This window comes from Cannabis sativa, chromosome 5 (assembly GCF_029168945.1).
Source record: "Cannabis sativa cultivar Pink pepper isolate KNU-18-1 chromosome 5, ASM2916894v1, whole genome shotgun sequence".
Lineage (NCBI taxonomy): Eukaryota > Viridiplantae > Streptophyta > Magnoliopsida > Rosales > Cannabaceae > Cannabis > Cannabis sativa.
Window position 1 is genome coordinate 36597115 of NC_083605.1, and position 26041 is coordinate 36623155.

The 26041-nt window shown below is 27.5% G+C and overlaps 1 protein-coding gene and 1 long non-coding RNA gene across 6 annotated transcripts; one reads left to right on the top strand and one right to left on the bottom strand.

Annotated features, from left to right (window-relative positions):
* Positions 1–2454: 2454 nt before the first annotated feature.
* LOC115705931 (uncharacterized) lies at positions 2455–24221 on the top strand. Of its 5 annotated transcripts, none has more exons than XR_004009518.2 (9): positions 2455–2805; positions 4760–6790; positions 6910–6964; positions 7676–7824; positions 8382–8468; positions 8919–9050; positions 9611–9732; positions 23214–23349; positions 23840–24221. XR_004009518.2 is itself a non-coding variant. In XM_061115650.1 (9 exons), the coding sequence occupies exons 2-8, from the start codon at positions 2737–2739 to the stop codon at positions 9713–9715; spliced, it is 2628 nt and encodes an 875-aa protein (XP_060971633.1). In that variant the 5' UTR covers positions 2459–2617; positions 2724–2736; the 3' UTR covers positions 9716–9732; positions 9857–10767. The 5 variants fall into 5 exon arrangements, 4 of the variants coding, with proteins under 4 accessions (XP_060971634.1, XP_060971633.1, XP_030489272.2 ...); XM_061115650.1 differs by lacking the exons at positions 23214–23349; positions 23840–24221 and adding an exon at positions 9857–10767 and having other exon boundaries at positions 2459–2617; positions 2724–2805; XM_061115651.1 differs by lacking the exon at positions 23214–23349.
* LOC115696856 (uncharacterized) lies at positions 24198–26041 on the bottom strand. The gene is made up of 3 exons (XR_004007794.2): positions 25539–26041; positions 24601–24657; positions 24198–24488 (listed from the first exon to the last, which is right to left on the bottom strand). It is a non-coding gene; the product is annotated as an uncharacterized LOC115696856 (long non-coding RNA).

A 26041-nucleotide genomic window follows, 5' to 3' on the forward strand; every position in this document is an offset into this window, starting at 1 on the left:
TAAATGAAGTTTTGATATATGTAGACAAGTTTAAGACTTCTAAGCTCTAACCAATATCGAGTATACATATAATTATGCAACAAATAATTTAAAGAGAAATACTAAAGGGCACCAGTGGTGCCTAGTGTGGCGTGCTGCCCCATGACACACCCACAATGGGGTTATTTCGTAACATGTGAGCATGCCTTGGTGCTTGATCATTAGTCAAGTCTTGCACCAAGCACCTCATTGGGGTTGGGAGTCTTTTGTTGTTTAGCTTTCTTTCTTTGTATTTCCACTCACATATGTATGGAGAGCTAAAATCATCTATGTTCCTGGAAATCCGTTAAATCCCAATAAGCTCTTTAGAAGGGGTTGACCAGGTGACTTATGAAGCACCTTGTGTCACCAGCATGATAGGGGCCCAGCTGTGTACTCCCTTGCCCTATCAAGGCCATATATTAATAAAACGATGTTTATCCATGCTTCTATATGGTCTTTGTAATGTCTTCTATGGTCTTCTATCTCAATGGTTGGATCAAACACCTCCTTCAAATGGATAGGTTGACTCTTCTTTTATAATGTTGTTGCTGTATGTATTTTGTTGTGTTATACTGAGAACGTTAGTTGAGAAACAGTTATAAAACTGTTATATTTATTTGTTTGAGTTGTGATAAGTTGTTGGAGTCTTGAAGAGTTTGTTATTTTGTGCTATAAAGAGCTTTAGTTGAGAGCTATAAGATTTTAGCCCATGAAACAGAACCGACTACTCCAAGAATTATAATAGTATGTTGACGCTTGTAGAAAATCTTGCTTTATATTCCTTGTAACTTATTGAATGTATTTCGTTATGAAACAATTAATATGGAGATTTATCCAATATGAAGTTTTCGTATAGATTGATTTTATAAGTCTTAATTAGATTATAAATTTCTTTAACTCAATTTATCAATTGAATAGGAAGAAGAGAAATTGAGTAATTACATTATGATATGTAAAAATTAGCAAAAAAACTATTTTGAGAAAAAAAATAGTGAAAACTCAAATTTTTTTTAATTATTATTAGAGTGAAAACTCAAATAGTTGATTATGTGTACTTTTTTTTATAGTACAAATTTATTGTGCACTTTTAGTTGCATTTATTTGATTAGTGAATTTATTTTGGTGACATTTGGTAGTATTTTTGTTATTAAATTTTAATTACAAAACTAAAAATAAAATTTTTGTTTTTAAATTTTATTTTTAAAGAACAAAAATGTGTTTTATAATCACTTTTATTTTTCAATTTTAAAAAGAAAAAACAAAAGTGTCATCAGTAAATATCATTTTTATTTTCATTTGTTGATTTTCTTTAAGTGAGGGCCAGGAAGATCAGGATCGTGGGCGGGTCCAAGTCTAAGTTATGATCAGAATCTAAAATATTAATTAAAGAAAGAATAATTAGTAATTTTGTGCCCTGAACTTTTGACAATATTGATTTTGGCCCCTAAAATATACGGCTTGTTAAGAATCTTCCCTGAACATTTACATTTACAGAAATTTAGTCCTTTTGTTAGGTTCTGTCCCATTATTCCGTTTAAATGATGACGTGTATTTGTCAATTAACAATTTTGCCCCATAAACTTTGACAACTATCAATTAAATCGTACATCCTTAAAATAAAAATGAGAAAAATTCAACATTTTTTTAATAAATTTGTTTAAGTAAACATAATATTTTTTTTAGTTTAATTCGTCTTTTTTTTTTTAAAAAAAATAATTTTATATTTTATTGAATTTTTAATTATTTTTCTTTATTTGTTAAGATATAAGTTTATAAATATAAATAAGTTTAATTTTTTCTTCAAAAAATTTTAGTTTATTTAAATTGTTTATTAGATTCTCAATAATTTTGGTTTGATTTTCTAAGATATGTGTTGATAAATAAAATAAAGTTTGAAAATATTTTTTAAGTAAAATTAATATTTTCTAATTAATTTAATAATTTTATCCAATTTTTAATAATTTTTTATTATTTTTATAAAATTAATAAAATATTATAATTGCGTTAAAAAATAGAATATTATAATTTTTTAAAATTATTTTTTTTAATAAAAGGTGGCAAAATTTTGTATTTGTCGAAATTCAAGGGGTAAAAATACTAATTTTTAACGGTTAAAGAAACAGAACCTAACAACCATAATTATGTAACTATTATATTTTAGAGAGAATTTTTAACAAGTAGTATATTTTAAGATGCAAAATCAATTAGTGCCAAAAAATCAAGAGGCAAAAATGCTAATTGTTTTTAAAAAAACTGTTTAAAAAAGTTTTAAAAGTAATTTTTTTAAAAAACATATTTTAAAAAGTAAAAATAATTTTATAAAACATATTTTAAAAAATATTTGAATTTTAAAATCAAAAAATTAATTAAAAAAAAGTATTAAAAAAAGACTAACAAAACTACCATAATAAATTTGTTGTTTTTGCTTTTTTTTTTTTTTAAAAAAACCCTCATCAACTAAACTCTGTCAGCCGCCTCTTACCTCGCGTTCAGTGCTCGCTCTCATTCTCTATCTGGTTCGTCGTGCTCCACAGTCCCCTCGCCTCCCACGCTGCTTCTCCGCTCCGCCATTCCCACACTTCACTCTCTCAATCAGGTAACCGCCCACTGTAGCCTCTCAGCCACGCTCACTCTTTTCGAAGAGGAGTTTATCTACAACAACACAAAACATAACAAGCTTTTATATGTTAAATCAAATTTAGTAAGGTTTCAGCCATGGGTGCGCTTGCTTCCATCTCTCCTTGGATTCCTGAGGATGACCTTTTACTCAAGAACGCCGTTGAGGTAATTCCATAATCCCTACTGACTCACTGTTGTCAACTATGTCTTTCACTTCTCCATTGTTACTAGCTTGGTTCATACTCTTGTAGCTTTCTGCTGCTTCTATTCTATAATTTCTTCGCCCATTTTAATTGTCTACGTCTATAATTTTCCTTCTTGCCCTTAAGCTTTTTATTTATTTATTATTATTTAAAATAGATAAAGTATTTCTACAAGTTGATGATGTATTCGGGTTTGTTTGTTTGTTTGTTTGTTTGAATAAATGTATTTGGGGTTTGAATGTGGTTCTTCTTAAGATGTTTTTCAACTATGCTTTGTAATAATCCAAAATTGAGGCTTTTGAATCAAAGGATTTGACCTATGAACGTGTATGTATCCTCTTACCTGTTAAATATATTTGATTGGAGTAGAATGGAACGATGCTCTTGCAAAAATCTTAGGCTTAGAATCTCTGTAGTGGATGTTTCCAATTAGGTATGTCTTCCATTGAATGAGGGTAATGTTCTAGAAACTTGAAATTCTGCTTTTACATTTTGATGCTGTAAAGTGAAAACCGGTGCCCCACTTAACCATTCTTACGAGTGCAAGCCATTCTATGCATTGACTCCCCACATTGTTCCCAATGGCATTTTTTATGTGTTTGGTTGAGTTTAACGTTTTTTGGTTGTCCGACTAAGTCATGCCATAGATGTTTTCTGTATCTTCTTCAGTTCCTTGTAAACATTTTCTTTGTTTTGGATTGGTATTAGGGTAAGATTGTTGGATCTCCTGCTAAGATGTTAAATGTGACACGGCCAAGAATTATGGAATTCTTAAGTTCTTCTGTATGGAACTTTGATTTTACAAGAGAAAGTAAACGAATTTTTCTCGTGTAAATTTAAACAGGAAAAAAATGAGATTTCTTTTTATAGAAAATGTTTATAAGAAGAGAGTGATTTAAATTTACTTAAGTACGCAGCATTCAAACTTTAGTAAATAATTAAACAAAATTAACATGTAAATTGAGAAGGAGAAAGTTCCAGAAGAAGATTTTATGGATATTTAGGATAACAACTTCCTTTGTTTTTAATCGTCTTTCCTTTCACATTTTTTTTTTACTTTAGCCATCTAGGGAAATACACAACTCAAACTTTCAGTATTAAAGCTATTAAGTATGAAATTTGTTCTCCTTGAAAAATAAATAAGCACTTGAGTGGCTGAGTGGGCGAGTGTGTGTATGTGTGTGAGTGTGAGTAGTTCCAGGTTCAAGTCCCCATGATTGTGCATGAATACGAAGATCGGTAATGAACATAATCAGTGGATTAATATGTTACTTTTTCATGGTTATATATCATGGAGCTAGTCATTCAATTTCAAAATAAGAAAATGATAATAACTATGGGTTGAAATTGGGAAAATTGTTGCTAGAGGTGGGTGAACCAACTTCATTAGGGGTTTGAAAGTTGATGTAAGGTTTGTACTGGTTAATTATGAGATGATGATGGAAAAACTTTAGCATTATGGGTGCACAAGATGGCACTGTAAAAGACTATTTCACGAGAACCAGGAAAAGAAACTTGAAAGCATGATATGGTAATTTTGGATAATTTTGTGCAGCCATTTTGATCTTTCTGGAAGAAGACTAAAAACAGATAGGGAAGGCGGCTGGGAGATTAGTTTGGAAAGATCTAACATGTTTATTCGTAAAATTTATAGCTTACACAATTTATACTTGCGTATATATGTTACAGATAATATTTCATATTATATTGTATTTTATTGTGCATATATCCATAACAAAAGTTCAGATGGCTTGGATGGTTCAGTCTAATATAAATATATATTTTTCTCCTGAGCTGTTTTTTTTTTTGAATCACGTTGCTTTGAGTATTGCTATCATTTGTTACATGAAACATCTTAGTTTGCTCTAGGAATTTCATCTCGATTTATTTATTTATATTCTTTATTATTTTCCTAGGCTGGTGCGTCTTTGGAGTCACTTGCTAAGGGTGCAGTGCAATTCTCTCGAAAATTTACTGTTCGAGAACTGCAAGATCGATGGCTTACTCTTCTTTATGATCCAATTATTTCTGCTCAAGCATCTGCTCAAATGATTGAGTTTGAGCGTTCTATTTCAATGCTTCCATCGAAGTTCAATAGATTTGGAAATTTAAAAGAGAACAAGTGTGTTGCTGGGAAGAGAAAAGCAGAAAGTATTCGTAGTTGCTACTATGCTTTGCGTAAAAGATTCTGTAATGAACCGTTTGATTCCATGGATCTCACTCTTCTTGTTTGCCCTACTAATAACACTTACGTTGGAAATGGAGATGAGCCTTTATCCTCAAATTGCATGCTTGGAGAAGCAGTCTCAAACCCTTTTGGGCTTGAGGTTTCAGAAATGGATAATATGACTTGTGCTTTTCCAAATGATCTGATGGATGATGGTACTATCCATGCTTTCCATGCAGGTCTTGAAAACCCATCTGAAGAAAATTTTTGTATTGAGCAAAATAACATGCTTGAAGAAATTCCTCATGTTCCCGAAGAAAATATGCCTTCTACCAGAAATGTCTCTGGGGTCGAGGAGATGGGAGAACCAGCAGATTTGGTAGACAGCCTCTTTGAAGGGGTTGAAATAGAAGTGAAAACCTCTCCCCCTTTCAATCAAGTTGATGATGGTCAGTTGAACATTTGTTCTGAATTTGAAGGAAATAAGGCCTTTAATTCCTCTGGCGCAGGATCTGTTACACCGTTTAACAGCATGGAGTATTTATCTCCACTTACAATGATGCCAGTGGATAATTGTCTTGGAGACAGAGATCTATGCGCTGGAGATTCTTTTCACCTTCCTGATGATTATGATGCTAGGAGTAGAAGAACTTCTGGCTTTGATGTTCACTCAGAAGTCAAGGTGAAAATGGAATCGGCCTATGATAATTTTCAAGTTCATGGTGGCACTGACAATTATTTAGCTGAACTATCCAATTCTCTTTTACACTTCAATGATGAAGAGCTCCTGTGTACTGACGGAAGAGATATGATTGATAAGTCTTACTATGATGGTCTAAGCTCACTTTTGTTGAGTTCACCAAATGATGTTGGTCAAGATCAGATGACCGATGTAATGGAACTAGAAACATCAACAGATCCAGATATGTGTACGATGAATTCATCTGGCCCTTGTCATGGAGAGCCACATGATGATATGGAGTGTCACAAGGGTGATGAACAAATATCATTCAATTCTCCAAACCAGATGCAATCTTCTATATCAACTTCAAAAATTCAATTTCCTGAATTAGAAGATGGCATTATTTGCTGTGTGTTAAATACCGAGGACCCTGAAATTCCATGTAATGATGATGTTTTAATATCAAATCAGCCATCTGTGATGTTGTCTGCCGCAGAAGCGAAGCTTCAAGAAGCAAATAGGCCACTTTCTTCAACTGTTAAGGATTTAAGTAGCAATCAACGAACTAGTGATAGAGGACCTCACTTGATGCATAAAGAAAGAATAACCCCTGGAGATTCTCATGTATTTTCTCAACATCTTTCACAAGAGATGGGTCCGAGTCCCTCAGTTGGTAGTTTTGGGGTCAAGTTTGCAGCATCTAAGTCTGACTCAAATAATATGGCATCTAAGGTTGCAGGTATTGCTAGTAGTGGTCTAAATTCTGCAAATTCAAGCACAAGGATACTCCAAGAGACTCTGAAGGAAGAGACCAGAGAAATTTCAATGGCCAAGCATCTCATCTCAACTGATATCTCTGTAGAGAAACCAGCTTTAGGCTCTGCGAGCTTTAAAAGCTGTCCACAAACAAATGCCACTAGTATCAAAGAGGAACAAGATGGGCCTAGATATCAGGAGTCAGTACATGCGGAACTGACGCCCACGATTGATACTGCTGTTTCTGAACCACTTCTAGACAATCCCACAGCAGAGCAGGATGGGGTTCTTCATGAGAGTGACGAAGATGACATACCTTATTATTCAGATATTGAAGCAATGGTAAATCCGCAAATTCTTAATGCAGAAAAGTAGAATGAAAAAAACAATAGACTTAGTTGCTTGTGATTTGTTTTCGTTTTTATTTAGATTTTATAATAACTTTCTCTTTCACCCTGCAGGTACTTGACATGGACTTGGATCCAGATGAACAAGACTTGCATTCTAGTGAAGAAGGTAATGACTGAGCTAAGTGATTTGGTACTATTATTGAAGCAACTAGGAACACTATTTTCTTTGGCTTTCTCTGTTATTTGATTTTATCAAAGCATTTAGGAGATGTGATATGTTCTGTCTATAGATAATTAAAATATTTATAATACCTGGCATAACAAATCAATTTGAATATGGTATTTTTTCAAGTATTGCATTCGTATATAGAATTAGGACAATGATTCCTATAATTATTAGAGTGGAACTTATTTTATCGGGTGGATCTCAGTTTCTTTAACAGGAGATGATATGCAAATATTTGCTTGTTCAGGTATCTATGTATCTCCATATCTGTACATAAATGTGTATATATTTTGGTCATTTGTTTTCACGTGATCATGCATGCCATATACTTACTAAATTCCAGATTATTAATAAAACCTGTTGTTGCTTCTGAAAAATGTGCACCTTTTCATCTTTCAACCCAAAGCCTCTTTCTTTTGTTCCCCTTTGTTGTGTTGTGCCTCTTCAACGCTCTTCTCTTTCTTCTTATTACTCTTTTCCTTATGTGTTTTCTAATATTATCCCACATATTTTAGTTCAATTTACAATATGTGGGATCTAATATTAAATTACATCAATCATGTCAAAGTGGTGCTGGGCACCATCTACCCCTTATCATTACTTTTTTCTTTTTTCGTTGTGTTTTACAATTATAATTTTGCATACATACAGTCTCAAGATATCAGCACGAGGAGACTAAGAGGGCAATCATACGACTGGAGCAGAGTGCTCATTCTTGTATGCAACGAGCTATTGCATCTCATGGAGCACTTGCCATTTTATATGGACGACACTCAAAGCATTATATTAAGAAACCTGAGGTAGGCCAGTTTTGTCACTCTGCCTGACCCCTGTACTTTTTCTCATTTGGGATCTTTCTGGTCTTTGCTATATTATCAACAGCTGTAAGTGGAACTTTTTGGCAAAATTTGTATTTTAACAGATGGATTCGGAAATCAGATTTTAAGTGCCGCAATAAATTTGATCTAAACTCAAATTAATGAAGATAAGCCTATATAAGACATGAAAGAAATTGGAGAGTCAGAATTTTATTTTGTTTTGGCTTTTCTGTTTATTGGTCATGTTCCTTTCTTTTCTTTTCTAAGGGTTGGCCAGAATCCAAAAGTTTCCACAACTGTAAAATCTGAAGTGTTTTTGCTTTTCTGTGTATTAGTTATGTTCCTTTCTTTTCTTTTCGTGTTAAGGGTTGGCTCGAATCCAAAAGTTTCCACAACTGTAAAGTCTGAAGTGTTTAACTTGAAATACTTTCATGCATAGAATTTAAAATGTGTTCTGGATAGCACCTTTGAAAAGTTTTTGTTATCATCTATTCGCTCAATGGTTGATTCTTTTATTAATCTTACATAAAATTCTGCAGGTGTTATTAGGTAGAGCAACATTTGAAAGCCCTGTTGACATAGATTTGGGAAGAGAGGGTCGCTCCAATAAGATATCCCGGAGGCAGGTAAGAGGTTCTTCTGATCACACTGGACTCACTCATTTCAGACATTTAATATGCTTTCCCCTCCTGAAGTTTGGATAAAATTTTATGTACTCTCTCACACACCTTCCTGGTTAAGTTAAAAGGACATCTAAATATATTGGTCAAAGACGCTAGATGTCACATAACACCAAATGAAACTACTACTACTACATCGGCATTCAATGCTCAAATTTACATTTATCCATCAACCAGAATTGGAGATTTCATAAGTGGGAGTAGATCTACTCTTTATATTTTATCCTGTGGCTGGTGGGGGAGAGGGCTTTTGTGGTTATGCTTGTGTTATTTCATGTGTATCTTTTCTTTGTTTTGTCTTGCTAGGCATTTTTAACTGTAACCATTGATCTTTATGACATTTGATCTTCTTGTCTTGAATTTAGTTTGATCTTTTTATTTCTTCACATTTTCTAGGCCATTATAAAGATGGACAAGGGTGGATCTTTCTGTCTGAAAAACCTTAGCAGCAGGTTTTCAATATCTATGAACAGCAAAGAAATAGGCCCTAAGCAGAGTCTTAACCTTAATTCGAGTTGCTTGATCGAGGTACGTTCCTTTGGTTCCTTGTCACGCTGCTGCCTTGGTAAATAGTATTGCTAAGGCCCTTTTGAAGTAAATAAAATCTGATGTACTTGACCTCATTTAAATGCTTTGTGGAATGAGCTTGAGAGGTTAGAAAAATGCTTTCATCATTTTACAATACAAGAGTAGGTAAAGATTTGTAACTAAACAATTAAATCTAAACCTGCTTATTGGTATCTCACTATTTGTAACAGCTTTTTAACCATAGTAGGTAGGACCAGAAGTCATCAGTTTAGGTAAAAATATAAGACCCTTGGACAATCATAACAGTAATTTGAGAGTTGTTGCTCAAGTAATAGTTTCTAGAATATAAATGCCAAACTTATTTTCTGGCATTGTATTGGAGGAGGATCTTTGTTGAAATTTCTCTGGTCAGAAGTTGTAGGCTTTTTTTTTTCTTTTTTAATTTAATCACCATTCATCATGTAGCCTTAATTGTTTATATTAAAACAAATTAAACACACATATCTGTCATCAATTACATGTTAATCTTATATGATATGTCACAAATGGTGGATTTTCAGATAAGAGGAATGCCATTCATATTTGAGACGAACCCAACTCGTGTGAAAATGTATGTGGATAGCATGAAGACTAGCCAAATGCAGGAGGACCAAATACAAACATAGAGGAGGTGCAATAAAAGGTATTCCTCATTAGAAGGTGCTCTTTTTACTCATGACAAATGGTGAATTTTTCTCTTTTAATATTCTAATTGCTCTTCCGGGTCATCTAAGTTTTTTTCTTTTTTCTCTTTTACAATCTAACAGCATGAGAGCTTGAAATTTGCAAAATAATCTCATGTAGGGTCGCTTAGTGTACATATAGGTGGCGTTTGGTTGGAGGTAATGAAATGGAATGGAATGGAAAGAAAACAATTTTTATTTCATTCTTTTGATCGGTTACATTTTAAAGTATTGGAATGTCATTTTCACCATTTTGGTGGAATAATTCTTCCATTTTGAAATAGAGAAAAAAAAAATAATTCCAATGAAATATGAGAAAAAATTTAATAATTTTTTTATCGATTTTTTTATGCATTTAAATTTTATTGCATTCCTATTTCTATTCTTATTTCTATTATTATTCTTATATTTTCATTTTTCCTAACCAAACGCCACCTTAGGGTTTGTTTGAGCGACTCTCAAGGTCGTTTAGTGTAATTTTTGGATCGCAGTAATGACTTGAGGTTATTTTGCATATACATATATTTAGAAGTTATTATGCTAGTACATATTTCTATCAAAGTCAACATTCCTGAAGATGGTCGGCTGTTTCTTACCCAGAAGTTGAGCGTGGTGATAGTTTGGCAACATCCAATTCCAATTTACTCATTTTTCACTTGGGCTATATTTTTAAGTTACGATTTTGATGGAAAAAAATGTGAAAAATAAAAAATAACATCCAATCTAATTATAATTGGATATTTAATGTTTGGTAGTTAGTTGTAATTGAATTGGATTGATTTATGCACACTCTATATTTTCCTTACCTACTAAAATTTAATTTCCAAACATAGCCTAAAGAGAAGGTAGTATATTTGATTTGGTGGAATAACATCGGAATGGAAAAGTCATTAGTAATAATGACACGTTTATTATACAGTATTTAGAATCAGAATAAATTAATAGAAAAATTTAACGGAATAAATAAAAAATAATCATAATCAATATTTGTAATATATTGTTTACTAATTTTTTTTAGAAATAGAATAATAGTGATTTATCTTGTTTACTTTATCGAAATGCTTAAATTGATTAAATTGTCTTTTTGAGTTAAATTATAACATATGGTAGTTATTTTTTAAAATATATTTTAAAGGATAAAATTGTTATTATATATTTAATATTAAAAAATAAAATAAAAATAAATTAAATTCATTAGAGGAAATTACACTCTATACCCTTTTTATATTGTATTCTTTTATTTTTACTATCGTTTTTAAAGTCTATCATTTTTACTTTTTTTTAAAACATTGTACCGATTTTACCCTTGTCACTTCAAGATACTCTCCATGTGACTCTCTTCTGTCAGGGTATTTTAGGTACAATATATATAAAAAGAGGTATGTTTTAAAGAAATATAAAATTAGAGGTAAATTTGATTAATTGATTAATAAAAGTGGTATTTTTCAACTTATCTTAATTCATTACCCTGACATTCCTTATAAAATTGATTCGGAAAGTATTCCTTTTTTTTTTATTATTAATCTCTTATTTAATCAATTTTTTTTTTCTTAATTTTAATAATGCAATTAAATAAATGTAAAAGATTGATTATAAGTAAATATGCCATAAAAGTACATTTCATTATTTGCTTGATAAATTAGATAGGAGTAGTTTTTCCTTTCATACAAAATTCCGCTCAAAATTCGATGGAAAGACAATTCCATTCTGTAGTATGCACATTTAGAAAATTGTAATTATAATTAGAATAATTAATGGAAGCAATAAATTGATTTAAAATATAAAATAATTAAAAATAATACTTTATTATGTTGCTTACTAAATTGATTAAAAAGATAATCAAAATCATTTTATTTTGTTCATATAATTATAAAACATAAACGAAATGTTTTAATTTAATTAAATTGTTAGAACATGTATGATGAAATGATTTATTATTTATAGATTTTTAAAGAGTATGTTTGTCTTTTTTATTTTTAATTAATTAATATAAATTAAGTTAAAGAAAGAAAATTGTTATTCTTTATTTTTTCCTTAATTTGTGTGGTCTTACTAATTTTTTCAATTCCAAAATTTAGTAAATAAATGATGGAATTCAATACAACACAATTGATTCATATATTTTTTTTAATAAACATGCTAGCACCTTTTAAAATTAAAGGTGCTCAAAGTAAACTAATTATATGTGGATATAATAAAAAATAAATATATATTATACTGAAATATGCTTATTTATTTATTTTTAGGTTATATTAAAATGTTTATGAATCTTTTCATTAGTGATATATAAATATATTATTTATTTGTAAAATAATAGTAATTTAATAAAACAAAAATCCTTTTAGAAGAAAAATTAATGGGTATTTTGGTGAAAATAATAAAAATTCTATTCCATCCTTTTCTAAATATAACAATTCTTATTTAGCTATTGATTTCATAATTTTTACCAAATAAAAGAATAGAAATTTCATTCCATTAAATTTTTATTGAAATATTTGCACCAATAACTATTATTATTAAATTATTTAAGAATTTACCCTTACCTATTTTAATACTCACAATTTAGGCATTTCTTTTTTATAGGTATACCAATGTATATTTATTGCTTCTCTCTCTTAAACTCTGCCTACATGCTAATTTTTTTTTTCTTTTTCTAGACAGTAGCTTTTTTTTTTTAATAATAAAAATCTTATTTTTTCAAAATAACAGTAAACTAGGTTGATCAAATATTTTTTTTTTTTTACATTCTATTCTTTTTTTTTTATTATTTTACATTCTTTTTTGTTTTTTAATCTAATTAGTAGTTTTAGAAAAAAATAATTATATGTATCAACGTGAATTGTATTTATGAAATTTTCTTAGACCATTTTATTGTTTTCAATACCGCTACACGCCTACTAAAATTAAAAATTAACCATATGTTTTTCTTTTACATTTTATTGACTCTCCTAGTTGATATACAATCAGATTTTTTTTAAAAAAAAAAAAATTATGTGAATAAACGACACAAATTGTTATTATTCTCACTTTCTTTATTTTTTTTTATTTCAAAAGTTTTTTCAGCCACGCAATTTATTATTTGGACACAAAAATTACACTATTATAATCTATTTTTTAAAGTGATCATTTTGACATGTTAGAAGCATATATTTTTCTGCTAAAAAAAAATGACTAAAATTAAAAGTTAGACTAAGGTTTCTTAAACAACAAAATAACACACTATAATTTAAAATCTAAACAAGAAATTATAAGTCTCCTCCAATATTTATCTTTTTACTTTTTTTTTCCTTTTTGTTTACTTCTTCTTTTTCTGACATTATTATCTTCTTCATTTATTTATTAATTTGTTTTTTTGAAAAAATCTTCTTCATTTATTATTATTTTTTTTATTATTCTTTTTCTCTAAATTTATTAAATCTCTTAATTTTTTTTATTTTTCCTCTAACATTTAGATATCTCTCTTACATTTTAGTATGTGTTAAAAGAAACTTTTTTGTTCCTTTTTTATATTTTGTAACAAAAAGTAATAAAATTTAAAATTTAATAAACTTTAACATATCAAGTAACATCATAACTTAACTTAAAGTCTTTTATTATTTTGTATTTAAAAGTTAAAATATAGTATACTAATAATAAATTTATTTAATAAAAAGAATTTAATATGTTAATAAAAAAACTTATAAAGTTACCAAATAGTATCTAAAACATAATAGAATTAGTTACAATATGAAAATTATTATATATATATTAATTTTAAAGTTGTTTGATCAAAATAAGCAACCAAATGTGTATGAGAAAAAAATTATCTTGAATTAATTTTTTTCTAATAAAAAGTAACTAATTGATATATTATTTACATCAAAAGCAACCAAAAGGTTGCTTTTTTAAAATTTGCAAAACACTAAAATTTCTGGAAGCGAGATTTTTTTTATTTTTTTCAATTTTCGGTAATTATTTTATATTTCGGTATTTATGCTGACGTGGCAATCGGTATTTGTGCAAATAATTTTCTTAAAGGTATTTTTATAAATAAAATTAATTTTAGGTATAATATTGAAAAGACCCCATTTTTATTCCTATTACCATTCCATTTTTATTTTGTAACCAAACACCATATAATTTCCTTTCCCTCATTCAATTTATTTTCAGAGAAATGTACATTCTTCAATTTCTTTTGTAATTGCAAGGGAAAGTTTGGAATAAATTATCCATACCGAAATATAAATTCATCTTCTGGCTTTTTTGGTTTTGGATAGATTGAGATTCAAATCAAAATTATTCAAGTATAATATATGTTTAGATGAGAAATGCCCAATTTGTGAAATGGGTAAAGAAACCGGAGAGTATTTATTCTTCAATTGTCACTTGAGTTAGTATTGGCTGAAATAAAAAAGTGGTTGAATTGTGCAATTACAGTAGTATCGATTTTGAGGCTACTACAGTGATTGCATAGATCGAAAATGAATAGATTTCAGCGCCAATTTTTTCAGTAACATTAGTAGCGATAATATACTACATATGGTGGTGCAGGAATGAAGTTCTTTGGAATATGAAAATTTATATAATTGATGTAATTGTAAAAAGAATTAAATATGATGTTAAAGTAGAATCTAGAGTATAATGCTTCAAAAAGTGGCAAGGAAAAATTTAGAATGATTTAAATAAGAGGAAATTACAGGATTTTAAAAGTTCTTATGATAAATATGGCACATTTAAGTTTGACCAATATATGATATTTTTTTTTTATTTTTAGGTCTTTTTATAGTATTTGATATACCATATATATGTAATTAGGTTTTCAAATCCCATATTTAATATTTTTATTTGTTTAGGAAGTTTTATTTGTCACTGATGCCAGAAAAGTCGCCGGAGTAGCAGTCGGTGCCAGGAAAGTCGTCAGAGTTGCTGCAGACGCCGGAAAATTCGTCGTAATTGGCATTGTCGCCGGAAAAATTACTGAAAAAATCACCAAGAAACCGGTTTCTTCACAAAGAAACAGGTTTCTTGGTGATTTTTCCGTTGACCAATTCTGACGACTATTCTGACGCTAGCAGCTACTCCGGCAACTTTTTTGGCACCGACAACAAACTTCAGAAAAGTCATCAGAATGGGCATAGTCGCTGGAAAAATTACCAAGAAACTAGTTTCTAGTTTCTGGTTTCTTGATGAAGAAACCAGTTTTTTGGTGATTTTTCTGACGACAATGGCAATTTCGATGACTTTTCAGGCTTTGGTTGCAACTCTGACGACTAATACACCGGAAGCTACTCCGGTGACTTTTCAGTACCGACAGTAAACTCTGGATCGAATTTGGCATTGTCGCCGAAAAAATTACCGGAAAAATCACCAAGAAACTGTTTTTTTTTCTTCATCAAGAAACTAATTTCTTATTTTTTTTTGTATTTTTTTTCTCTATTTGGTTGATTGATGAAACTGGTTTCAATTATTTTCAGTGTATATCATTTTTGTTTTGTTTTCATAATCTTTATTATAATTGTGTAACAAAATTAGTTCCTTGATGAAGAAACCACTTTCTTAGTGAAGAAACCGGTTTTTTGATGAAAAAATCACTTTCTTGGTAATTTTTCTAGTGATTTCGCTGGCGACAATGCCAATTCTGACGAATTTTTTGATGCCGGCAATAACTTCGGCTATTTTTCCGACACCGACAACTACTCCGACGACTTTTCCGGCACGACGACTTTTCCGGCACCAACATCAAACTCCAGAATAGTCGTCGGACTTGGCATTGTCACCTAGTAAAATCACCAAGAAACCGGTTTCTTCATCAAAAAACCAGTTTCTTGGTGACTTTTACAGCGACAATGCTAATTCTGATGAATTTTTCGGCACCGGCAACAACTCTAACGACTTTTCTGGCACCGACAACTACTCCGACGAATTTTCCAGTGCCGACAGTAAACTCCAGTGATTTTTCCAGCACGAGTGATAACTTCGACGATCACTATAGTTTTATTTATTTTATTTTTTAAAAAAAATAAATATGAAGAGAATTTTAATATTTTTTTATGGTAATTTAATTAAGTTTTTATTTTTTTATAAATTTTAAATTCAGATTATTTTTCTAAAAAAATTAATATTTTTAGTTTGATTGGTTAGATAATACCATATTTAGTATCATTTACTTTTTATGCCATATTTATTATAACCTTAATAATTTTTCTCATATTTTTGAAAATAACCCTTTAAACAATTGTAAACAATTATAAAAAGTGGCAGGTTTTAAATGATGCTACTAGAATGTAAAACTTTGTTTAGTAAAATACATACTAATCTAACTGAAATGTACATTAAAAAAAAACAGATATCTTAATATTGTACCCAAAACATATATGTAGTTAAAAAAAAAGTGGGATATGAAGATGGTACCAACCTTGAAGAAATTACCTTAATGTGGTCGATGTAGAAATGGTGTCGGGTGCTCTAGTAAGCAAGAAGTATATATATAGCTTCCTTGAATAATACAAAAAGATACAATGTTTAGGTTTTGGAATATAGCTTTCTGAAGAGTAATACAAAAAGATTCAAAGAACTGCTATAGTTTGTTTAAGTTTTGGGATATAATGTTTTGGATTTAGAGAAAATGTGAAGCAATAGCTTAATACATATATATACAGAAATATTAACTTCTTAACCAAAATTGAAATTAGAGAGTTTATAATATAAAATCTAGTTTCATATATCAATTTATGTTTTGTTGATGAAAAGTATTTATACAAATATAAATAACTTTAATGTATCTTTAAACATTTTTTTTAACTTTAATTTATAAATTTATAATTGATTTATTATAGGGATAATTTCAAAAAAAAAAAAAAAATATATATAAACACAAAAAAATTACAAAAATACAGTTGTATAGAATTTTAAATATTTTTACGATTTTATTTACAGAAATGAGTTTTTGATATATTTTTATATTATACTTTTATTAATTTGTTGTTAATTTTTTGTTATTTGTATGTTATTTTAATATTGTTTAGATATTATTTTTCTGTTGTTTTTATATGATTTTTATAGAACACTATAAAAATATTAAAAAAAATCTTAAAATGTAAAAATATATAAATTTTATAAAAAATACTACTTTATCCAATTATCCCTTCATTATAATCAATCTAATTTAGTTATTATTCATCATGTTATTACATTTAGCCTTGTTGTTTTTTTTTCTTTTCTATGTAAGTACCTCTATTATATGTTTTTTTTTTTTCCCTTAAACCGTTCATTACATATTTAATTTTACATGATATGTTACAAATGAATATTTTTAAACAAACTGACGTGAATATTTGGAAAATGTGAAAATATATGTGTATAGCATGAAGACTACCCAAATGCAAGAGAACCAAACGCAACCGTAGAAGAGGTCACTACTACAAGAGGACCAAACAAATATTTATTATTATTATTATTAATAATAATAATAATAATAATAATAATAATAATAATAATAATAATAATAAATTATCAACTTTTTAACATATTGTGTTTTCGCACTAGTCTATTAGTGCCAAAGGGTTCCACCATATAAGTTTACTGGTCTAGTTTTATTTCATGTTTTAGAGGTTTCTACGCATCTTGAAAAAAAAAATAAAAAAATATATATATTAATTAGTTACAATATATATTTATAAAAGATTATATGTAGATTTAATAGTAAGTTTGGTGTAATGGTTAAGTTAGATTATGTTATAGGTTAAAAGTTCAAATCTTACTAATAACATTTTTTTTCTTTTTAAGTTTACTTTTGCCCTCTACTTTACAAAAAAAAAAAAATAAATAAATAAATTACGTCTCCTCACTTTAAATCCTGGGTCTGCCATTGGTGAGATGATAATTGTTATACATTTAAGATACATTTGGTTAGAAGTAATGAAATAGAATTGAATAGAAATGAATAAAGTTTCGTTCCATTCTTTTATTTAGTTGTATTTTAATATATTAGAATCATTTCAATGGAGTGACTTTCCTATTTTGAAATGGATGAAAAAACTATTCCAATATATGGAATATGAGAATGATTTAATTTTTTTTTTGGGCTATTTACAAAAATATGGGAAAATAAAGATAAGTTTTGATATATATGGCATAAAAACTTAATTACACTAAATATGACATTTTTTAAAAAAACTTACAAATATGGGAAAAAGTCTTGAGTAATGCCATAAAAAACTTAAAATTTGTGTTTTTTTATTATTTATTTTTTCTTTTTTAAAAAATAAAATACTAAAATAAATAAAAAATAATCTCAACTATAGATATTTTTTTTTTTTTTACAGAAATTAAACTTGTTTTTTTTTTTTTTAATTTAAACTACTATTTTTTTTCTTTGTTTTTTTGTTAAAAACTAATTATTTCATTAAAAGCAACAGAAAAAAAAAAAAAAACCAGTTTCATCAACATCATCCTGAAGAAAAAACAATATAAAAAATTATAATCTAAAGATAATATAAACTTTAAAAATCAGTTCATCAAACATTGAAAGAAACTATTAATTTCATTAAAAGAATAAAAAAAATAGTTTCATTATGTTATTAGAATTTTTTTTCAAGTTACTTTTTTATTATTTTGTTTCTAGGTTGGAAACTTACACTTATATTTTGTTATTAAATTATTGGTAGGCATTATGTGTTGTTTTGATTATATTTGTGATTAGTATTTTTTTTTTTGTATATTTGTGTGTGTGTATGTTTTTATTTGATTGTTTGATGAAACTGGTTTCAATTAACTTTATTATTAACATTTGTATTTTGTTATGATTTTTTATAACGTCAAAACTGGTTTCACATGTCGAAACTGGTTTCACATGTTTTAACTATTCTGTAATGGGGTTGCTCAATTTTTATGATATTATTATATATTTTTTCGTTTGTATAAAACCAGTTTTATTATTGTATGATATTTGAACAACAATTTTTATTTTATTTTAATTAATCAGTTTCTGACATACATATTATTTTATTATTTTCATAACTGGTTTTTTTAAGTAATTAATTTTTTTTTTATTGTTGTTCATAATTGAGTTTTATTCAATTTTTTATTAATTTATCTCAAGAAACTGGTTTTTATTTGTTTGTTTTTATTTTGGTTGTTTTACTAACTGGTTTCTCACATTCCACTGTTTTTTTTTGTTATTCTTCTATGGTTTTTATTGCACTTTTGTCTCTTTAATTTTCTTTGTTTCTTTTTTTTTTTTTTCTCTTTGATTTTAATTTGTGATTCTCTTTGTTATATTTGCTGCATATTGTATGTTTAAATTAACTCTAATTTTTGAGCAAGCAAATAAAAAATTAAATGCCAAAATAAAGAATGAAGTTAGAAGTTTGATTATTAGGTATTGATATAAATTTTATATGTTCGAAACTGGTTTTTAAATTTAGTATCGTTAATTTGTAAAAGTTTAGTTATTAGGCATTGTGTATTTTTTATTATGTTATTGTTGAAACTATTTTTTTTTTTGCCTCTTTTAATGAAATAATTCGTTTATTTTAATATTGATGAAACTGGTTTTTAAAGTTAGTATCGTCTTTAGATTGTAATTTTTTTCATTATCTTGTTGATGAAACTATTTTTTGTATTCTTTAAATGAAATTATTAGTTTCTTTCAATGTTGATGAAACTAGTTTTTAAAGTTTGGATTCTTTTTAGATTATGATTTTTTATATTGTTTTTTTTTTAGGATGATATTGATGAAACTGGTTTTTTTTTTTTCTGCTGTTTTTAATGGAATAATTAGTTTTTAACAAAAAAAAAACGAATAGTAGTTTAAATAAAAAAACAAGTTTAATTTTTGTAAAAAAAAATGAAATATAAAAATGTACACTTATTATATATATTAAGAGAAAAAAATTAGGTTGAGAAAAAAATTGAAAAAAAAAGAGAGAGACACAAAGAGAAATTAGAAAAAAAAAATAGAGAGAGATAAGCGAAAGAAAGAAAAAAAAAGGAAAATTTACACATAACTACATAAATTGCAATTATATTTTAAAAATATGGTGGATCTATTATAAATTAAAAATATGACGTTGTATCTTACCGTTTTTAAAATAATTATTTTTTTCCTTTTGATAGTGTCAGCCCATCACATTCACCTTCTACCAGGTCTAATAATTTTGCAAAAAGATCATGATCTACAATTTTCTTAGCTATTTTTAAAACTATAATGTGTTATTTTTGTGTGTATAATAATATATAATCAAATGATTATTAATAAACTTATCCAAGAAAAATAATTATTAATAAACTATGTGACTTATTTTATTTTATTGTGATAAAGTAAAATAAATATATATATTTATATTTTCTATGAAAGTAATGTAAAATTATCTTAAAAACATAATATAATATAAAAATGAACATATAGTTTTAAAAATGACTACTCAAAATATAGAAGGTTACATATATGAGATATTTTTATTTATCGACATCATAACTAACTACATCCCTACTCATTAATTTTGAAAATAAACTTAAAAGTTATTCAAATGTATATGAAATAATAAAATAGTATAATATAACTTAAAAATAACTAACTCATTATTAAGATGAATACACATGAGTAACAATTTTTATTAATTAACAAATAAATCTTATTTTTAAAATTCAGAATACCTATATATATAATATATGAGTGACGAAATGTGTATTATTACTTTGTTTTATTTGAATATTACTATGAAGTATACTAAATAAAATTATTTCATATATATAATTACTTGTTATATTATCTGAAGTATACTAATAGGTTTATTGACGTATGTCATTATGTTTAATTATAGTTTACTCTGTATTGAAAAAAAAAAATATTGTTCCAACAAATATAAACTAGTAAGTTTATTGACATATATAATGGTAGGCTATATCCAATATACAAAAAGAAAAAGAAAAATTTGTTTCAATATGCCAATATAAACTAATAAAATTTATTAGCATATACAATAGTATAGGCTATACAAAAAAGCTACTACGTAAACAAAGAATAAAAATTTATTTCAATATGCCAAAATAAACATGTATGAGTATAGGCATAGTATAGCCATATATGTCGAATAAACTTATGAGCAAAATATTTCATGTGAGCAAGGCATTTCATCATATTCAAATATTTGACAAGTGCATTTATTGTTATTCAGGTTTACTATGTAAGACATGTTACAGTCATATACTTTGTATACAACCAGATTTGATATCTACACTTGAAAAAAAATAGACTAATTAGTTTGTTATTTCATAGCACACATTGTGTTTGAAATAAAAAATGAATTGTTGTTCAATATACGAAAAATAAACTAATAAGTTTATTTGACATATATGAGTATATGCATATCTGATTATAGAATATTTGGTTTAATTATCATCTTTTTATTTTAAAATTGATGATTTTTATCAAAATTAACCAATTGGTATCTTATCAAAATCATAACTAATTGGTCCCAAAAAATGTGTCTTATTAGTAATGATTCAAAAATTATTTGTAACTTCACTTTTTATTTAACTAATTAAATTGCATATATTAATTTACATTTAAAAAATCTAGGTGACTTAAACATTTATGATGTTTATTTTTTTAAAATACAATTTACTAAAATAGTAGCTTACTGGATGACAACTCATGATTTTTGAAAATAAACTTAAAAGTTACTCAAATGTATTAATATAACCTAAATAATTAATTACTTATTAGAGTGTATATATATATATATAAGTTTTAGATGTAACTAAAATATATCTAAAATTATATAATATTAAAGTGATACTTTTTATGAAAAAAGTTAGGTTTCTTATAACATTATAAGTAACCAAAAAGTTACTTTAGAAACGCAGGAAAATTAGAAAAAAAAAAAAAAGAATTTCGGGATTAGTTTTATTTCAGGCATAATATTTTGAAATTAAGGTATTTTTCAATGACGTGGCAAGGTATTATTGTAATTGAGATTTGTTAAGTTATATTTGTAATTATTTTATATTTTACGTATATTTTTAAAAAAATCCCAAAAAAAAAAGTAGCAACTGACTTAAAAGTTGAAAAGAAAAAAGAGAGCCAAAATTGACTAAAAAATATATAAAAAAGACAAAAAAAAAAAAAACTTTTTGAAGTTTCAATAAGTAAAAAAGAAAAAAAAAATTAATAAAAGTATAAAAGTAAAATGTTCTTGTCAAATTAAAAATGTAATGTTTGAAGAAAAATGTAGTATTTGGTGTAAATTTTTCAAATAAAAAGAAACCCTAAAATGTAAGTGTAAAATAAATTAAAAAAATAAATAAAACTAATTAAGCTAAAAACAAAAACATAAAATATGAGATTGGATAATAAGTTTATAAAAATATGGCATATCAAATACCATAAAAAACTTAAATGTGAAAAAATGCCATAGAAAAGTGGCAAACCTAAAAATGCCATATTTTTCTAACTTTGTTATGAAATCCCATATTTGATGTAATTTTCACTTTTTTTTTTTTTTTTATCAATTCTTTTAATGCATATTAAACTGTATTCCATTCTTATTGTTATATTTTTATTTCTCTCAACTAAATGTAACCTTAATTATATATTTAAGTTTTTTTTTAAAAAAAAAAATAAAGGGATAATTTCACAAATGCACAAAAACAACAAGAAAAAAAAAATAAAATAACAAAAATACAGTTTCACGGAATTTTAAATATTTTTACGATTTTTTTTTTATTTTATTTACATAAAATACGGTCTTTTTATGTTAAAATTTTGTTCATTTGTTGTTAATTTTTTGTTATCTGTATGTTATTTTTTGTTGTTTTTTTGTTGTTATTTTCATGTTACTTTTATGTTGTTTTCTTGTTGATTTTCTGTTGTTTTCGTGTTATTTTTTGGAAAACCGTAAAAATGTAAAAAAAAAAAATGAGAATTAAAATTTTTTTTTACAAGAGTCATAGTTTTTTTTTTTTTTTGAAAACTACAAGAGTCATAGTTTAAGTGGTAAAAGTTCTATTCATTCATGAAAAAATAAATAAAACTTAAGGTACTTCAGCATTTTCAAAATTTAGTTTGACTAAAATTATAATTAGAAGATTTTTTTTTTTAATTTTTTTTAATAATTAGAGGGTATATTTAAGTATTTATAAGAAGAGAGAGTCAAAAATGAGGTTTAGTTAGTTAAATTATATGGACCAAAATTGGATTACCCTACATTTTATTGAAAAATATATGTGCACTACCAATATTAACTTTACTATTAAAAAAAACAAATAAAATACATACAAACGGTCCAAATTTTTTAACTTGATTACCTATATAAATTTAATATGCATAATTCTTTATTTAAATTATGCGTAATTAATTATGCATATTTTTCATTTTTTATTTATAATTTAATTTATTTTCAAATATACGCTAATATAAAAATCTAACCGCATTTACTTTTTGTTTAAAAAAAAAAAACAGAGCTCTGGAGACAACAATTGAGCCTCTATTTTGCCTTCACTAACGCTGTGTTCCGATCTGCCCCAGTCGAGCCTCCGTCGCAAGCATCTCGAAGCTGTCGAAGCTTAGCCCTCCGACTGTTCCCAAACACTTGCAGGTTTCTCAAAATTGTTTAGTGACATTTTGCTATTTTACCTCATATCACTCCATTAACAACTTTTGTTATGGTTCTCCTTGGAAATAGACTAAGGGGATATTCATAGCATTATTTTTGGAATGATATATCCTTAACTTATCTCTCCCTCTTCTTGTGTTTTTGGATGGAATATGGAGAGACTTGGATTTAGAAACATGTCTGTTTTCATTAGTAGAGCAACTTGAAATTGGTGGTCTCACCTCATCACTTTTCCCACATGTTTTTTTGTTCTTACTGTTAAGACTGCAGGATGTTACTTTGAGATAGTAATTTTGTTTTAATTGAATGATTACTTGCTTCTAAGATTGGGAGCTATTCTGATTTTCAATAGGGAGATGCAATTCCATGAGTTGAGCCCTTTAGAAGCTGAAGCTCTCATGCACCTATTTTTACTCATGCATGTGGTTGGACTAATATCAATTTTTTTACTGATTATTTATCAATTGTGCAGGGATTAAGGAGAGGGGCACTGGTAGAATGAGAAGTGATTTCTTTTTTTTTAGGTCAACTGCTTAGACCATGTTAGGAGGATGGTTGATCGGCCAATGTGTGATAAAGCAAAGACAGTAATTAGTCCGGGGATTGCTGAGAAAATTTAATGAGCTCCAAGATAAAGTGTTTCATCACCATGGAAAAAAACTTGCAAACAGGAGAATGATTTGTTAGAAAAATTGGGGAAGGAATTTGTACAATTAATTTGTACATCCAAACTGGCATAGTTGAATGGAAAAATATTGGGAAAATTTTTGGTTCAATGTCTCTATAATTGTATTAGTATGGTGGGTAAAATATTAAAGTATTGACTGTTGTTGAATGAAAATAAAATTGTATTAGTATGGTGGGTAAAATATTAAAGTATTAACTGTTGAATGAAAATAAAATTGTAAGTATGGTGGGTAAAATATTAAAGTATTGACTAGTATTCTATCTTTGGCTATTACATGCTTCAGTTTCAAGAGCCCGAATCACTCTCGTATTATAAATCTTGCCGTGACTTTGCATGAGAGGTGCAGGATCAGGTGCAAAATCTACGAGCGAACCAGTCTTTCATGCCGATGGTTCATTCAAGACATTATGGTGCATAAATAAGCAAACCTGGCCTTGAAGTTGGAAGAAGATGCTACAAATTTAGTTAAGAAAAAAATACAACAAAGGACATTGTGGAAAACTGCAACTAAGAAAGAAGAAATAAGAAACAATATCCTTTCTTACCTGCTCCATAAGATTACGAACGACTAATTAAGGCTAGGGGAGGTGGTAAACCATGAGCTGAAATATAATTTATTACAATTTTATGTCTTATTATTCCCAAACAGAAGGGTACAATGAAATTCAATCAAGCAAAGCTACTTAAGAATCTATGAAGACTTTATTCCAAAATTTAAACTTTGACTTACTATTTTAATTATGAGTTAGATGGTCAGTGCCTTTAAAATCAAACATAGTGTATCAATAGAAAAGCCACAAATTTCATAATTTTTTTAGTCTAATTTGAAGCCTAAAAATATTTAATATCACCTTAAATTTGAAATATTCAAATTCTCAATGATATGAATCTCTACATAGCTGAAACAGAACTAATAATATACTAATTAAAGTTCATTCAATTCTCAATTTTCTTAGAGGCTACATGAAATAACAAACACCCAAAAAAAAAAAAAAAAACTTGATGAATAAACTTGCACTTGAAGCCTCAAGATTTATGGCGAATAATGTAAGTTGCGCGAATCACAGACGAGACAACATTACAACAACAAAGAGATACAAAATCAATGTAGCAATTCGTTAGAGTCTCATGCTTCCAATCCTAAGATGAATAATTATGATTTGTTTGTCATTTTAAATTATAATAGAAAGCAGGAAAAGCTGATTGGCAAACAAAAATTGAGTAAATCCAAGAAATGGCTCAATTACAGATCAAATAATTTTGATAGAATTTTGATTCCTTGAGACCTAATTATCAAGTACAAAGTTATACCAAAATATCAACTGAAACTGCTAATCCTATTCTTTCAATCTCAATATTGCAAGTGTGTGTAGCTGTTTCTACATATAACCACAGCAGAAATCTCTATTCCTAATATCGATCTCACAAATATATTCGAATTGGGCAAAGATTGTTCATGTATTAAATTCAGCCATGGAAATACCTGCAATTGACGATCAACCCGATCAGTTTGGAGCCATGAGTATTAAAACTCAAAGATGAAAAGAAGGGCACAAAAAATGCGTCAGCCATTTCAGATCCAGTACTCAACGCTATGTTGCCTCTTCAAACCAAACGGGAGTTCACAGGCCACGGCGGCCATGATGTTGAGGTCGATCGAGTGAGGCCAAAAGGTTAACATTCTTTTGCTCTAGCCCAAGTCGCAGAAGGCACCCAAGTTCCAGAGGAAGGAGAATACTAATTCAACAAGAAAAATTAAAATAAAGATATATTTATGAAAATAAAGGTTTTTTTTTTTCAAACGAAAAATAAAGGTTGGAAAAGTTTGGTAATTTCCCTAAATGTTTTTAGCCATCAGATTTATTATATAAATAAATAATATCTTTTTTTTTTTTTATCAAATGTATCTAGATTATAATATAGAATTGGAATAATCATATTCCTAATGAAATTAGAATTAATATTGCCCTATATATGTACCAGCTA

What these genes read in the sequence shown, in the direction of transcription:
- LOC115705931 (XM_061115651.1), top strand. Translation starts at nt 2,737, where the DNA reads ATGGGTGCGCTTGCTTCCATCTCTCCTTGGATTCCTGAGGATGACCTT. An exon ending in ATTATATTAAGAAACCTGAG is followed by an intron (nt 7,825 to 8,381) that starts GTAGGCCAGTTT and finishes AAAATTCTGCAG; the next exon opens with GTGTTATTAGGTAGAGCAAC. An exon ending in ATTCGAGTTGCTTGATCGAG is followed by an intron (nt 9,051 to 9,610) that starts GTACGTTCCTTT and finishes GTGGATTTTCAG; the next exon opens with ATAAGAGGAATGCCATTCAT.